The sequence below is a fragment of the Anopheles coluzzii genome, chromosome 2 (assembly GCF_943734685.1).
Source record: "Anopheles coluzzii chromosome 2, AcolN3, whole genome shotgun sequence".
In the NCBI taxonomy this organism is placed as follows: Eukaryota; Metazoa; Arthropoda; class Insecta; order Diptera; family Culicidae; genus Anopheles; species Anopheles coluzzii.
The window spans coordinates 32,608,273-32,621,345 of record NC_064670.1 but is presented as its reverse complement, the minus strand read 5'-3'; the positions used below and the strand labels follow the sequence as shown (position 1 = coordinate 32,621,345).

The 13,073-nt window shown below is 49.0% G+C and overlaps 2 protein-coding genes across 4 annotated transcripts in view; one reads left to right on the top strand and one right to left on the bottom strand.

Moving 5' to 3' along the window:
• The window catches only part of LOC120947478 (uncharacterized), a 137,417-nt gene extending 125,811 nt beyond the window's left edge, over nucleotides 1-11,606 (top strand). For all 3 annotated transcript variants that reach the window (XM_049607724.1, XM_040362839.2, XM_049607723.1), the window contains 4 exons: nucleotides 184-328; nucleotides 407-556; nucleotides 4,341-4,518; nucleotides 4,595-11,606. In XM_049607724.1, coding sequence (XP_049463681.1) covers nucleotides 184-328; nucleotides 407-556; nucleotides 4,341-4,518; nucleotides 4,595-8,103 — 3,982 coding nt within the window. In that variant the 3' untranslated portion in view covers nucleotides 8,104-11,606. The remainder of the gene's footprint in view (nucleotides 1-183; nucleotides 329-406; nucleotides 557-4,340; nucleotides 4,519-4,594) is intronic.
• Nucleotides 11,607-11,886: 280 nt separating this feature from the next.
• On the bottom strand, nucleotides 11,887-12,850 carry LOC120947480 (protein KRTCAP2 homolog). Its single transcript, XM_040362844.2, has 4 exons — nucleotides 12,735-12,850; nucleotides 12,492-12,646; nucleotides 12,289-12,419; nucleotides 11,887-12,213 (listed from the first exon to the last, which is right to left on the bottom strand). The coding sequence occupies exons 1-4, from the start codon at nucleotides 12,736-12,738 to the stop codon at nucleotides 12,105-12,107; spliced, it is 399 nt and encodes a 132-aa protein (XP_040218778.1). The 5' UTR covers nucleotides 12,739-12,850; the 3' UTR covers nucleotides 11,887-12,104.
• Between the last annotated feature and the right edge of the window lie 223 nt (nucleotides 12,851-13,073).

The following is a 13,073-nucleotide window of genomic DNA, read 5'->3' as shown; positions in this document are numbered from 1 at the left end:
AAGCCACGGGTCAAACGTGAGCTTCACTCATATACAGTGTGCTGACATTTTGGGGTCATTTGATTTAATTTCGTGGCGTGCCAGAATTCCTCCGTTTTCTTTCGCACTTTTGTAATTAATATTAATCAAATTTCTTTCCTCTGCCGCCCCTTCCCCGCTTTTACTCCCCCGAACCGCGACTAGACGAGAGTTTGGACTGGATCGCTTTGTGCCTGCTTCGCTGATCGAAGGAATGAAACGGAAGGAGCTGCGACGGCTGCTCGGTCACTTCCTGAAGCTCAACTCCCAGATGACCGGTTCGTCTACGAAAATGCTCACCCAGCTGCAGGTATGTGTTGGCTTCCCCGGTCCCCACCGGTCCATTTAACAGCAGTCATCCAAGTACGGTTTGTGCCTCTCGTTGCAGGCTAAAATCCACTATCTCGACATCATCTCCGGCCTGCCGAGCTACGGTGCGAAGTGTTTCAGCACGAACCAGCGCGACGGTGTCGAGCGGGTCCTGCTCGTTAGCCCCCGGTTCGGGTTGAGCCAAATTGCTGGCGTTCGCAACACGGTGGTAAGTAAAGTGGGCCCCACCTACTGATCTCTATGCTTTAAACTTTATTTTCTTTCGATTAAAACGGTTAAACCACAAACGCGAGCGCGCGGCGTACATGAAAAGCAGCAATTCACAGCCAACGGAAGCAGACTACTGTCATATATACAAAGAAGGGCAGGAAACAACATCCTGTACTGCTACTGAACCGGAAAACTGTTGCTGCAAACTTTTGCCCAATACACTTCCACTCCTAAAAGGGGGGGGGGGAAACGAGGCCAAAGTTGCTTCCCACACATACACACCCTCGAGAGGCAGCTAATTTGCCCGCGAGCTGTAATTAAGCACCAATCTTCCGAAAATCACGGTTCACGCTTGCTGCTCCTCTCCGCAATCCCTCGGGTCCCTTTCACCTCTTGGTCAACAATTTCCCAAGAAAACTTTCAAGGGACGGTTCGAGGAACCAGTCGCCCTCCACCCATTTAAGAGGACGGAAATTTAGTGCCTCCGAATGGGACGACGGGACGGAATGAAAGCAACAACCAACTCCGCCCGTGAGATCTGTTAACGAAAATCTAGGGCAAATATTTAATGAGAATTTATTATCCACCCTCACGCGCACGCACCTTCGCCCTAACAGCGCAACCGCTTGGTACTGTGATGTGTGTGTAGCGGTAGTATCCCCGTATAGCCACGTAACCGGCATAACGATCAACCTTACAACTTGCAAAACGGTGCGCCAATCTTTGCGCCAAAAAGATTCGCACATTTTTTCTTCGTTTGCACGGTTTCACGGTGGCCGCTGTTTAATTTTGACTCTCTCTCTCTCTCTCCCTCCCGCGAGCTCCTGGAGAGGGCAAGCAGTCTTCACGACCCAGTAACTCCTGCTGGGCCAGTAACTCCAGCAAGATTGATCAGGACGGTGACGACCAGCTCGAACCGGAAGCGTGATTTGTTTGGCTTTTATAAAATGCTGTTTGCCGAGGCATTAGTCTTGGAAATGGATGGTAATTACAGATTACTCCGGGGAGAGGTGACGATCTACGATTGATCGTGATGATGGTGGTGCTAATCAGGGGGCCCTTCCTGCTCTATTCATGTTTTCAGGGCCAGTAATTTACCCCCCATTCATCGTTGTGAATCCAATTTTCCATTATGAGCTTCTTACAAATCGGTTTTGCTTGCTCTGGAAGCTTTATTGTAGTTTCGGGAGTAGCGTCAATCTTTTCCTTTTAACTAGTCAACTTTTTGCCCTTTTGACAGTGTTGTGAGTGAATGTGAAGAATGTGATTTTGTTAAGTTTAACTTAAACCGTCCAATATAAACAGAAAAACTTTCAATTGCTTCATTAAATTCATGAAATGAACCCCAAAAGTTCGAAAAAAACTAGATGAAGGTACACAGTGCTGAACGGAATGAGCTTAAATCGCCTCAATTGAAGAACAAAAAAGGAATTAGTAACCCTTCCAGCCCAATCTCGGAACGCCAGGAAGCTTTTGATGAAAAAAGTAAACTTTGCTCAGCACACCCCAACCCCCATTCATAATGAATGCTTATACTGCGAAAAGATTTGCGAAAGACTGATTCTAGTGCCCCAGCTCCCCCTCACCCACCTCAGGTTGCGGTGTGAACAAATCTTTCCAAGCAGTTCCCCTCATAACCTTATTACTTCGCAACTGCTTTTACCACGTTTGCAACCATTTGGGATAAGACCGAAAGTTCCATACTCTGTCCCTATCTTTCTCTCTTTTTCTCTCTTTCTCTCTCTATCTCTGTCTACTCTGCCACCCCACTTAACTATGATTCGAAGTGAAACGTAAACGTACGCGCACAGGAAAATAGTTCTACAGTGTACCGGATGTTTTAAAAGTTTTCCGATTATAGCGAAAGAATGAGTTCCTGTGCTTGGCTGGATGCTGTTGCTTCCATCGTGCCCCGGTTGGCGGTTGAGTGTTGAAAAGGCAGAGAACAAGAGAGAGAGAGAGAGAGAGAGAGAGAGAGAGAGAAAGAGAAAGAGAGAGAGAACATACAGTACCACCTGCTGAAAAATATATCTCCGGCAGACGAAAAACATCCCCCCCCTCAAATAGAACGAATCTTTCCCAGTACCTTGAAGTGGGTAGGCTTTACGGTGAATGGATTGAATCAATTTGGCCATAGACAGACGAGATATCAAGCTGTGTGAGTTTCTGTGCTTATGGGTGAATTTCCCTGTATGCATACTCATATTCATTGCCGCAAGTTCAACTACTTCCGAAAGGATCTCAGGCACAGGGACCGTTTCTGGCAACTTGCCGGGTATGGAAGGAGAATGATATAAACGATCCGCAGAAGCAAAACTTTTCCACACCGCTCCCCCGGAAAAACTTTCCAACAAAATTCACCTCCACACAAAAAAAACATACAGAGGGGTGGAGCATGATTGATTCTTGGAAAATCTTTGCGCGTTTCTGGATGAGTTTGTTTCAGTGGCAGGATAATTTGCGTTAAAAGCAGCTAAGCGGCAAAGCTAGCTTCAACGGCTGACACCTCATTTATCTCGTTGAGCTTCTCATTCTCTCCTTTTGCCTGGAGTTTTGGTCTTACTTCCTCATTTTCTTGAGGGTACAGCGAGCGCAAAGTTTGGGGTTGTTCAGGAGGATGATCTTTCTTGTTGTTGCTTCTTTTCTACCGTTCCCGCATGGCCAGCGGTTGTACAACTTTGTTTGCTTGTCGTGCTATTAATGAGGATGGATGCATCGGTGTGAAGCGGTTGCATAGATTTGGGGGAAGATAAACTATCTGCAAAAGTCTTGTTACGTGTACCTGTGTTTCGATAAGACTCGGTGGGATAAGTTTGATGTAACGAGCTTATCGGAAGACGATAAACATGGTCGTCTAATGGATCTTCGATCATGGTTCAGTTACTATCGTTATAGTGCTTCTGTGTTAACTAGACTTGGCAAAAGAGAAATCCAAGCCATAAGGTTGTCCATAATTACTGGCTGCAGTTTCATATTGTAGTTATTTTTTAAGATTTATCGTGGCTGGTTCAGAGGTCTACCAAAGGCTTATCATCAAAGGCTCATCAATCAAAAGACTGCTGTAGGTGGGTGTGAATATGCATACAATATGCCTCCAAGCCATCTTGCCACCTCAACTTCGTATTCGTATACTAGAAATTGAAATCCATCAATTCTTCAATTATTACTGAGTTATGGGAAAGTGAATTGAAAATATTAGATCTTGGAGAAGATGACAGAATACATACATGACGCCTACCATACCTTCATAGTTTTCATAGCAGCATATACAAAAAAATATGACGCAATAACCTATTTTAAAATACCGACCAAACTGCTAAATGTATTAACATTGACTTTGAAAGTGGATGAAGAATTCCTGATACTTTTGCTACCATCAATGATTTAACGCCAGGGGTTTACCTCTTGCGGGTGGGATTGCGAGAGTTGAGACCACCTTCTTTGATTCAACCCATATCTTGGCATACGCATACGTTGGTCTGCGAGTCTCCTATCGAGCCAGAAGACATGGGAAACAAGGCAAAGACTAAACTGATGGTAACACCACCACCACTGACGTACGAGTACTAAACACTCTTTTGAAGTCGTTCAAAATTTCGCAACTCTCGGGTCAAAGGTCAACAACTACAACAGCATGTAGTTGAGTTACACGCAAGGACATTGACTGCCAACCGGTTATTCTATATTCTGAGGAAGCAGTTCTCCCCAAACAACCTCTTACTTCTTGGACATTCACAATCTAAACAGTTCTAATTCATTCCTCTTAACTTTTTCATCCCCAGCCTCAACCGATCTGCAATCTTGAGGAACTAATCCGTGTGGTGGTCACGCGCGACGATGACGTCTCCAACACGGTGACCGTGTTTATAAGTCCCGATCGTGTCATACACTTCGCGATGGAAGATCGCGACGCGTCCGAGTTTGCGATAGTACTGGCGGGCTACTACCGACTGATGGCCGGTAAGTGTGAAGCCCTCTTGCGTCCTCTAAAATTCAAACCTCTTTCTAACAACTGTATCGCCGGCTTCATTCACAGGAAAAGAACTGCCGCTGGAGCAGGAGCGCGACACCCAGATCGAGGACATTGCGCCCCCGTACCTGTCGCAGCACACGGTCGTCAGCAATGGCTGGAGCTATCTGCCCACGGAGAAGCCAACGCACAGCATAGCATTCCTGATGCCACCGCCCTACCATTCAACCGGGTTCCGCAGTGCCACCGGCTCGATCAGCTCGTCCAGCCGGTCGGATGAGTGCGATCGCAACGCGAACAGCGCTCGCATCTCGAACAAGAACACCCGGCCCAGCCTGCAGGAGTACGATTTCGAAGCGAACGGCAAGGATACCATGCGCCTGTCCAAGGATGGGACAGTGGCACCAGGCGGCAAGATCGGGGGCATCCCGATGGCCGTCTCGGAAGCGCGCAACGAGGAGGTACTGCGCCGCGTCGCCGAGATGCAGAAGATGGTCGAAAGCTCGGAACGCTACCTGAACGAGCACGGCGACTATGGGCACGAGTTTGACGTGAAACCGGTCGGCAAGCTTAACTTCTGGCGCGAAACCTCGGTCGACGTGGACGAGAGTGACTGCGAAAGCCTCAACAGCAGCAAGCAAAGCTCGAACGAGGACGGTCCCGGTGTGCTGAAGCACAGCGACTCACTGACCCTGCTGACGGAAACCATCAACCAGGGGTTGGATGGGATCGCGAAGGGTCTGAGCTCGATCTACACCGCCCCGTTCGCCGAGCTGAACGGTAAGCTGGAAGGGCCGGTCGGCTCGTCGGCCCAGAACACACCCAAAACCCAGCGCAAAGTGTCCGGCCTGAGCCAGATACTGAGCGATCTGCAGGCGCTCGGCAACGATCTGTCGCAGAGCGAAAGTGACTCCGAGTCGCTTTACACCCCGAACAGCTCGCCCATCCACAAAACGACGCAAAGCTCCACCAGCAGCCTCGCAATGCAGCACAACGCACAGCAGACGCTACCCTTGGCACTGCACGGGGCCACAAACAGTGCCGGCGGCGCGAATGCGCGCAACAAAACCATCCGCACCAGCTTCGGGCTGCACAGCCCGGACAGTGGCAACGAGGGACGGGACACGAGCCTGAAGGACTATCTGCGCCAGCTGAAGGAGGCGAGCACGGCCAGCGAACTCGGCTCGGACGGTACCGATCTGGCCGCGAAGAAGCTGGCCGACCTGTACGGGTACGAGCTGCTCGGCGATGAGTCGATCATCGAAACCGATCCGGACATTATCGATCTTCGCTCGATCCCACCGCCCCAGACGCCCGACGAGCTGGACAATCTGAACGTGCTGAGCGTGCCGCCGACCGGGTTTGACGATGGCACGGGTGCAAACAAGGCGCCTCCAGACCGGACCACTCCAGCGAGTGCGGCCAGTAAGGCGAGTGGCAGCGCGGCAGCGGCCACCACCACCACCACCGGCGATTTGGAAGAGTTTCTCAAGCAGGTAACGATAGAGCCCCCGACCCAAAAGATTACGCCGGCCGTCGAGCTGACGCCGGAGGAGATCCTTTCTTACATTATCCCACCGCCGCCCGGGCTGAGCGATCGGACCGAGCCGGGACCCCTGCACCCGCCATCTGACCCGACCCACCATTCCCCGGTCGGCCGGCGGCCCAACCATACCACCCCTCCCAAGCCGAATGCCGCGGTCAGCACGAACAATAACATAAACACGCTGAAGAACCTGAACTACGAGGCGGACCACCAGCCGGTGCCACGACCGCGCACCGGCTCCACCAACGGCGGCCCGTCGATTCCGTCGACCGTCGCGAACGGTGCGATCGCGAGTGCGCTGCTCGCGAAGTATGCGTACGATCCGACCCGGTTCGAGGTGTACTACCCACCGACGGAGGGCCCCACCAACAATACCACCACCGAGACGGCGGAGTACGATCTTTACAGCAACAGTGCGGCAGCGGTGGCCGCTTCCGGCGCGGCGAACGAACCCAAAACGGCGAACGGTACCCATGGCCCCAAGGGTATGATGAATGGTGATGCCGGTGGTGGTGGTAGTAATGGTGCATCGAATGGCCATGTCATCGAGTATCCTACCGTCGATCGGAAAGGTCCGTTCTCGTGCTGCGCCAAGTCCAAATCGAAGGACAAACAGAACGGCGATGCGGAACAAGAGCAGCAGCGCGCCGCTGCCACCGACACCGTCCCCCCGCTGGCACTTCCACCGAAACCCTGTCCGCACACGGCCACCTCCACCAACCAGCCGAGTCCCCCGCAGCGACCACCCAAGAGTGCGGAGCTGCAGCTGCGGCTCGGTTCTCCTGCTCGCTCGCCTCCATCCACCACCGGAGGGCAGTATGGGGCGGGGCGAACGAACGGCAACTACTACGAGCTCGGTCCAGCCGATCCCCCCTCGCTACCGCCCCGCTTCGAGCAGTCACCTCCACCGGCGGTGCCGCTGCTGGCCACGTTACCACCGAAGAAACCGCCCCTACCTCCGGTACCCATCAAGCCCTGCATCCTGCGCAGCCCGGTCCCGATACTGAAGAACAGTCCGCACGCCACCTCCACCACCACCACCAACACCACCAACACCTTGAACCATGTGCACCAGTTTCACCATCACCACCAGCCGTCACCCCCGGTGCCGCCGCTGCCGCACCATCACCTGCAGCACCATCTGCACCATCCGGCGGGTGTAGTGTCCCTGTCCGCCAACTCCTCCCCCGTCCGGACGGCCGGCATCGGGTCGCCCCATCTTCACCGCAATCCGAACTGTTACAGGGAGATCGAGCGGGCGTTCAATCACCACGCAGCGGACGACCCCCAGCCGGACAAGGGGAAGAGCCTGCCCGCACCGGCGAACCCAGCCGCCGGCCACCAGCGGTCGCACAGCGACTGCCCGCCGGTCTGTCTGAAGAACCCGCCGCCGGACAGTAGGGCCCAGCTGACGCTGCTCTGCTCGCCCCAGCTGTCCCGCAAAACGTCCCTGCCGACCAGCGGCGCGTCGCCGGCGCTGGTCGGCATCACCTTCAGCAACCCGGGCAGTCCGATCCTGTCGAACAGGAACGGGCACGTGCTGAACGTCGACACGCTGATGGCCAAGACGGACGTGGCGATGGCGGGCCTGCTGGTCAAGCTGGACCAGGTGGCGGCGGCCTGCTCCGCCGCCCAAACGGCGGGCGGTGGCAGCGCCATCGACGAGGACCGCTTCCAGCAGGCCCGCGACGAGCTGACCGACCAGGCGCTGCATCTGGTGACCGCCTCGAAGCATCTGGTCGTGTCGATGTCCGACGCGAACCTGACCCACCTGCCCGAGCATCTGACCGCCTGCCTGTCGGCGCTGCGGCGCATCACCGAGCTGGCGCAGGACCTGACGCGCACTACGTCGGCACCGCTGCAGACGCGCAACATCGTGCTGAAGATACACGACGTGGCGTCCAGCTTCCGGGAGCTGGCCTGCGTGCGCGTGGGTCCGGGTGGGGCGGGCCAGCTCGCCCTCAATGCGGAGTGTTTGGCGAATGTGCTCGCGACGCTGCTGCGAAGTTTGCGCGTATTTTCTCCCTAGCAGCAGCAGCAGCAGGATGAGGAAGGGACTGTAGTAGGGGAGAGAAACTAATTAGGGTGACTTTTAGGAGAGTAAAAAAACGAAGGTTGTTAATATAGTGGTTAAGGCAATGCACACTGCTAGGGCAGGTGCATTACGTTAGAGATACCCATTCCAGCAAGCAAACATCTCACCATATCACACTGGCTCGGGAGAATTGTGTCTGTATGTGAACCAGTTCGATCCATATCGATCATCCATATCGCGAACGCGGGGCGTTAAGCGATCAAGTGAAAGTGAGAATGAAACAAGGGCGATGATACTTCAGTTACCTCGCTGTTTCGCTTTCACTTCCTCCTTTTCGCTAAGCGTGTGTTAAAACCTACATATATTTGGAAGAAACCCATCATATCTCTGCAACACATGCTCATCATTGCTATCGAGTGGAAACACTCTCTAGAGAACTAGCAAATGCTCAGGCGCACTCCAACAGGCGGTGCGTGCTAACACCGAACAGAACCAAGTGCGAAGATGAGTGTATCTGCTGTAAGCTTACAATAATATTAAGGACCACAAAACCAAGTAACTTATTTCGTTGAAGCGTTATTGTGCGTGCGGCATATAAGGAGGCCCGGCCACATCATGTTGCTGGAACTGTAGCGATACAAAGCTTCCAATACACTCTTTTAAACCGGTTCCGCTCACAGTTGGTGCAGCGTTAGTTCCATTTGTTTCATGAGCGGGTTTCTTTTTTTGTTTTAGATAGTTGGGTAATGTTTTCGGTTTAGTGTTTCGTGAGCAATGTTACAAATTAATTAGCTGCAATTGATACTACCCGATTAGTTCCCTCGCTGATGGCGCCTTCGAGCCCGTTCGAGAGAGAGAAAAATAGGACAAAATTCAAAAATACTCTACCAGCAAGCAAACGGCTGGCTGGCTTTTCGTAGACACTGTGGGAAACGTTTGCAATCATATGATAATAATACAAAAAAAACACATGTGTTCTGTATGTGTTAGGCCAATATCAACGGTGGGAAACAAGCCAGAAAGCATGTGCAACGTGCTGCAGTACTAAACCTAATTATAACATTAATAACAATAACAGTAGTAATAACAACAATAATAGGGAACGATATTAGCGCGATGTTGTACATAGGTAGGGGAGTGGTGTGCGAATGTGGCCATCGAAATTTGTAACGTGTTTTGTGTTGCTGTGCGTACATTAATAGCAATTTGAACTGTGTTGTTGTTTAGCGGGGGGGGGGAAAGGATGGATGAGAACGAAGGCAGTGAGTGTTAAGTGTGGGGCATGAAACAAAAACCGATGGATTTGAATGATGCTTCTATGTAAGCGATGATATTGGGAGTGAATGTTAGCATAATTATAGATAACAGCAAAGCATCACACACACACACACAAAACGCGGCGAACGCGGTGCATTGAAAAGTGCATTTAAGCTTAGTAAAAGAAGAACCGCTCAACATGTATACATATAACACAGGTCGTACAGGTCGGTACTTCGATTGAAATTTAAAATGGGATGAAATCGGTCCCATTGCAAGGACACACACACCCACACAAAATGCTTCCATTGTGCTCAATTGTGCAAAGAAGAATAAAAAAGGAGATTAAAATAGGATTGCTTCAATTGGTTGGAAGCGGTGGCGCTATTGTGGGATGTACAATAAAACTCCAATCTCTTAAAGGCCTCACCGATCGCTTCGGAGCACAATGCACAAAACTGCAGCGGATAACAATAACGCGATGGGTGAGAAGGTCCTGGTACAATTATTGCACGGAGCAAATATGCAAAGGGAAGAAGAGGTGTTATGAATTGAATGTTTTTAAAAAAGTATTCTTCTACCGGTACATGAGTGCACATTGAAAGGCAATCACGCGTCCGATCGATGCATCGGATGTGTGGGTGGGTGTGTGTGTGTGTGCGCGGTTGCATTTGTTTTGTCAGCCCTTTTGGACCAGGCTATGGCAATGTTGAGTTTTATTAACTGGTGTACCAAAAACAAAGAGAATTGTTGAATTTTTTTTTTTCTCTCGGGTTTAATCCGCTATTTTTGTTTGATCAGTCCTATCATTTTTCACGATTAAAATGGGATTGTTCTATATTGTTGTTGTTGTGTTGTTTGACTGACAAGAGACTGGCGTGTATATTGTACCCCAAAAGCGACACAAAAAAGCTCCCTTAAATTTACAAATGCGATCTAAGCGATACGAATAGTGTGGATGTGAGAAAAGAGAGAAAGGAGATCGAATGTAAAAAAAAAAGGCAGCAGCATGTATGCAAAGCACAGTAAGAGCGCGAAAGTAGAAAGAACAAATGATAGAATAATTGGCAATTGCAAACGGCTCTTAACGATCACGCACTTACACTGTGTTGCGCAAAAACCCTCCCTCGATGAGGAACGATTGATTAAACCGCTGTGCGTTTCTGGCGTCGTCACACTCACCCTTAATCCCACACTACGAAAACTCCTTCCCGCAAACGATCGTGTCATGTGGTGCTGTTTGAGCAGTTTGTATGAATTTTCCACCAAAAACCGTGCGAGGAGAAATGCTCCATCGCAAGCTTTTTGTTTTACTTAATTTACCTACGTACGATTGTTATCTTCTCTTTTTTGTTTATTAAATTATCATAACAGCTAGTCAGCCTTCAACCAAACACAAATGTTGTAACAGTGTAAATATGTACATGTTTTTGTTTTTTTTTTTTTTTTGTTAAACCATTAGTTTGTGATGGTTGAGAACGTTGCAGGAAAGAGAATAATGTACGTAAATTTCCGTTGCCATTCCACAAACACAAACAGATACACACAGAGTTCGACTTGTTCTACGGCTCCATGGTCGGCCGAAAAGGGTGCAAGCTAAAACGTTGTTTAATTACGACGAAAAAATGTCATACAATTTCGTTTTAATTTGATTTGTTTTTACATAAAAGTAGAGTAGCTAAACCTGTATGAAATTTATAACAAATCATAAACAAATCTAACTGATCAGCAGCAGCAGTAAGGGGTTGATACGCTGTTTGCAGGGCCGTTACCCAATACTTCCATTTTAGTAGCAACAACCATCGTGAAGGTAATAATCGTAATCCGAACTGGTTGTACTAATTATGCAAAACAGAGAAGAATTAAAGACGAAAGAAAACGACGCCTTTGCGGCAGTATGGCAGTAAACACCCCACAAAAATATAGGGCGACAAATTGATGGTAACAATATGATAATGATCTTTCCTTTCCCCCGAACCTACTGTTTGAATAAAATTGTTAGACGACTAACAATTGGGAAGGCCTTACACCTCGGGAGGGGAATTGGTGTAAGTGCAACTGATCACGTTTCAATGGCTATGCTAACTCACAAGAATCGACCAAAATGCAGAAAACGGAGGCGTAAAAATATCGGCAAAATGTAAACACTGGGGAAAGGATAGTGTCCGAGCAAGCAAACAAAAAAAACATTTAGATAATTGACTAATAAAATTAGTTAACATATTTAAAACACAACACAACCATTAGAAGGTGTTGTTGGGGGCGATTGAATTATCCGAAATTGATTACATGTTAATGATACCTTTGATTGCCTTTATTTTGGGTTTTAAAATGCATTTGCCATAAGAAGTGAAGAAGTTAGAATGTTTTACTTTTACTTTTACTTTTCACAGCCCAAATTTTGTCTTCAACGTTTCTTTCAAACCATTCTCATACATAGCCACAGAAGTGCATGGCAGCATGCATGCCTGACTGTGATAATTGCTCCATTTGTTAAAACGGATGTAAAAGTTTTAATGATTAAATTAAACCACTTGCCATCATAAGAGCAAGCGCCTAAGAATGTAATTTATTCATCAGTATTTTGCCGTTGTGAGTACTGACCTGACGAATAGCAGAGAGAAGTAGAAGTATGTTTGTTAGTTCTTACAGCTAAGTGATGAAAATCCAAAATTGCATTGCGACCCTCGCATGATGGACACCACCACCACCACCACTCCAACTCCAAATGGACAGTTTCACTTTTTCTTCTTCTTGCTGGCGTAACTATCCACCTGTACCGCTACGTTGTGTACCTTGTGCGAGATTTTATTTACGTAGTACAGGGCGGCGACGGAGAACAATATGCTGGAAGTAGGTGGAAGCAACTATATAGTAACCAACCGGATCGTACAATAATGTACATGCCACGTGGACACTTACCAAGAGGTCACACAAACACGATGCACCATTCCACAGGCGAACAGCGCGATGCCGAGACAGAAGGAAACCTCCGGAAAGAACTTGGCCTGAAATCCGTAGCCAAGCACTGCCGCCTCCAGGTTTGATACCGCCTGCAAGAAAAACACCCAAATCAGAATGAGCTACTTCCGTCCGTCGCATTGCACCGCACGCTCGCTACCTACCGTGAGGGAAAGGATAAAAAGCCACGAGCCAAGATATCCACCGAAGATTGTGGCCATTTGGGAGGAGGCCAACAGGGGCCGATACATTTGCATGCCCGAAAAGATGAGCACCGCCGACAGCGACGCCAGCACTAGCGAAACCGAGGTCGATACAGCTGCAAAGATAATCCGGAGAAAAGGTCGATGTCGATAAAACAAACTGTGGCACGGTCGTGGAAAATGATTTCCTTTTGCAATATTTACCCATTTTATCAAGCGCCCGGCGTTTGCTACGGCAAAAAGAAAATACAGAATGTAAACACTTTCTTGACGTGGAATCGATTTTGACGGCAACAAACGAACACACCAACACCAGCACACAGCGCCCGCTGTCAAATGTGGAGAAAATCGAGTGAGATTATTTCACGCATTCGATTAAATCGCGGAAAACGGGCACAAATTGGCGGCACTTTTCTGAGGAACGAAACAAAAGTATATGTTGTTTTGCAAAAGTATGTTGTTTTTTAATAATTTAGTAAAAAATCAAACAGGTTTGTGATATTCTTTTGTTATCATTGCATTTGCGTTCATCGATTTCGATGC

Excerpts from the sequence above, each read along its gene's own strand:
- LOC120947480 (XM_040362844.2), bottom strand. Across the intron at positions 12,420-12,491 it reads TTTTTATCCTTTCCCTCACG|GCGGTATCAAACCTGGAGGC; the intron begins GTAGGTAGCGAG and ends TTTTTCTTGCAG. Across the intron at positions 12,214-12,288 it reads CGTGTTTGTGTGACCTCTTG|CATATTGTTCTCCGTCGCCG; the intron begins GTAAGTGTCCAC and ends ACCTACTTCCAG.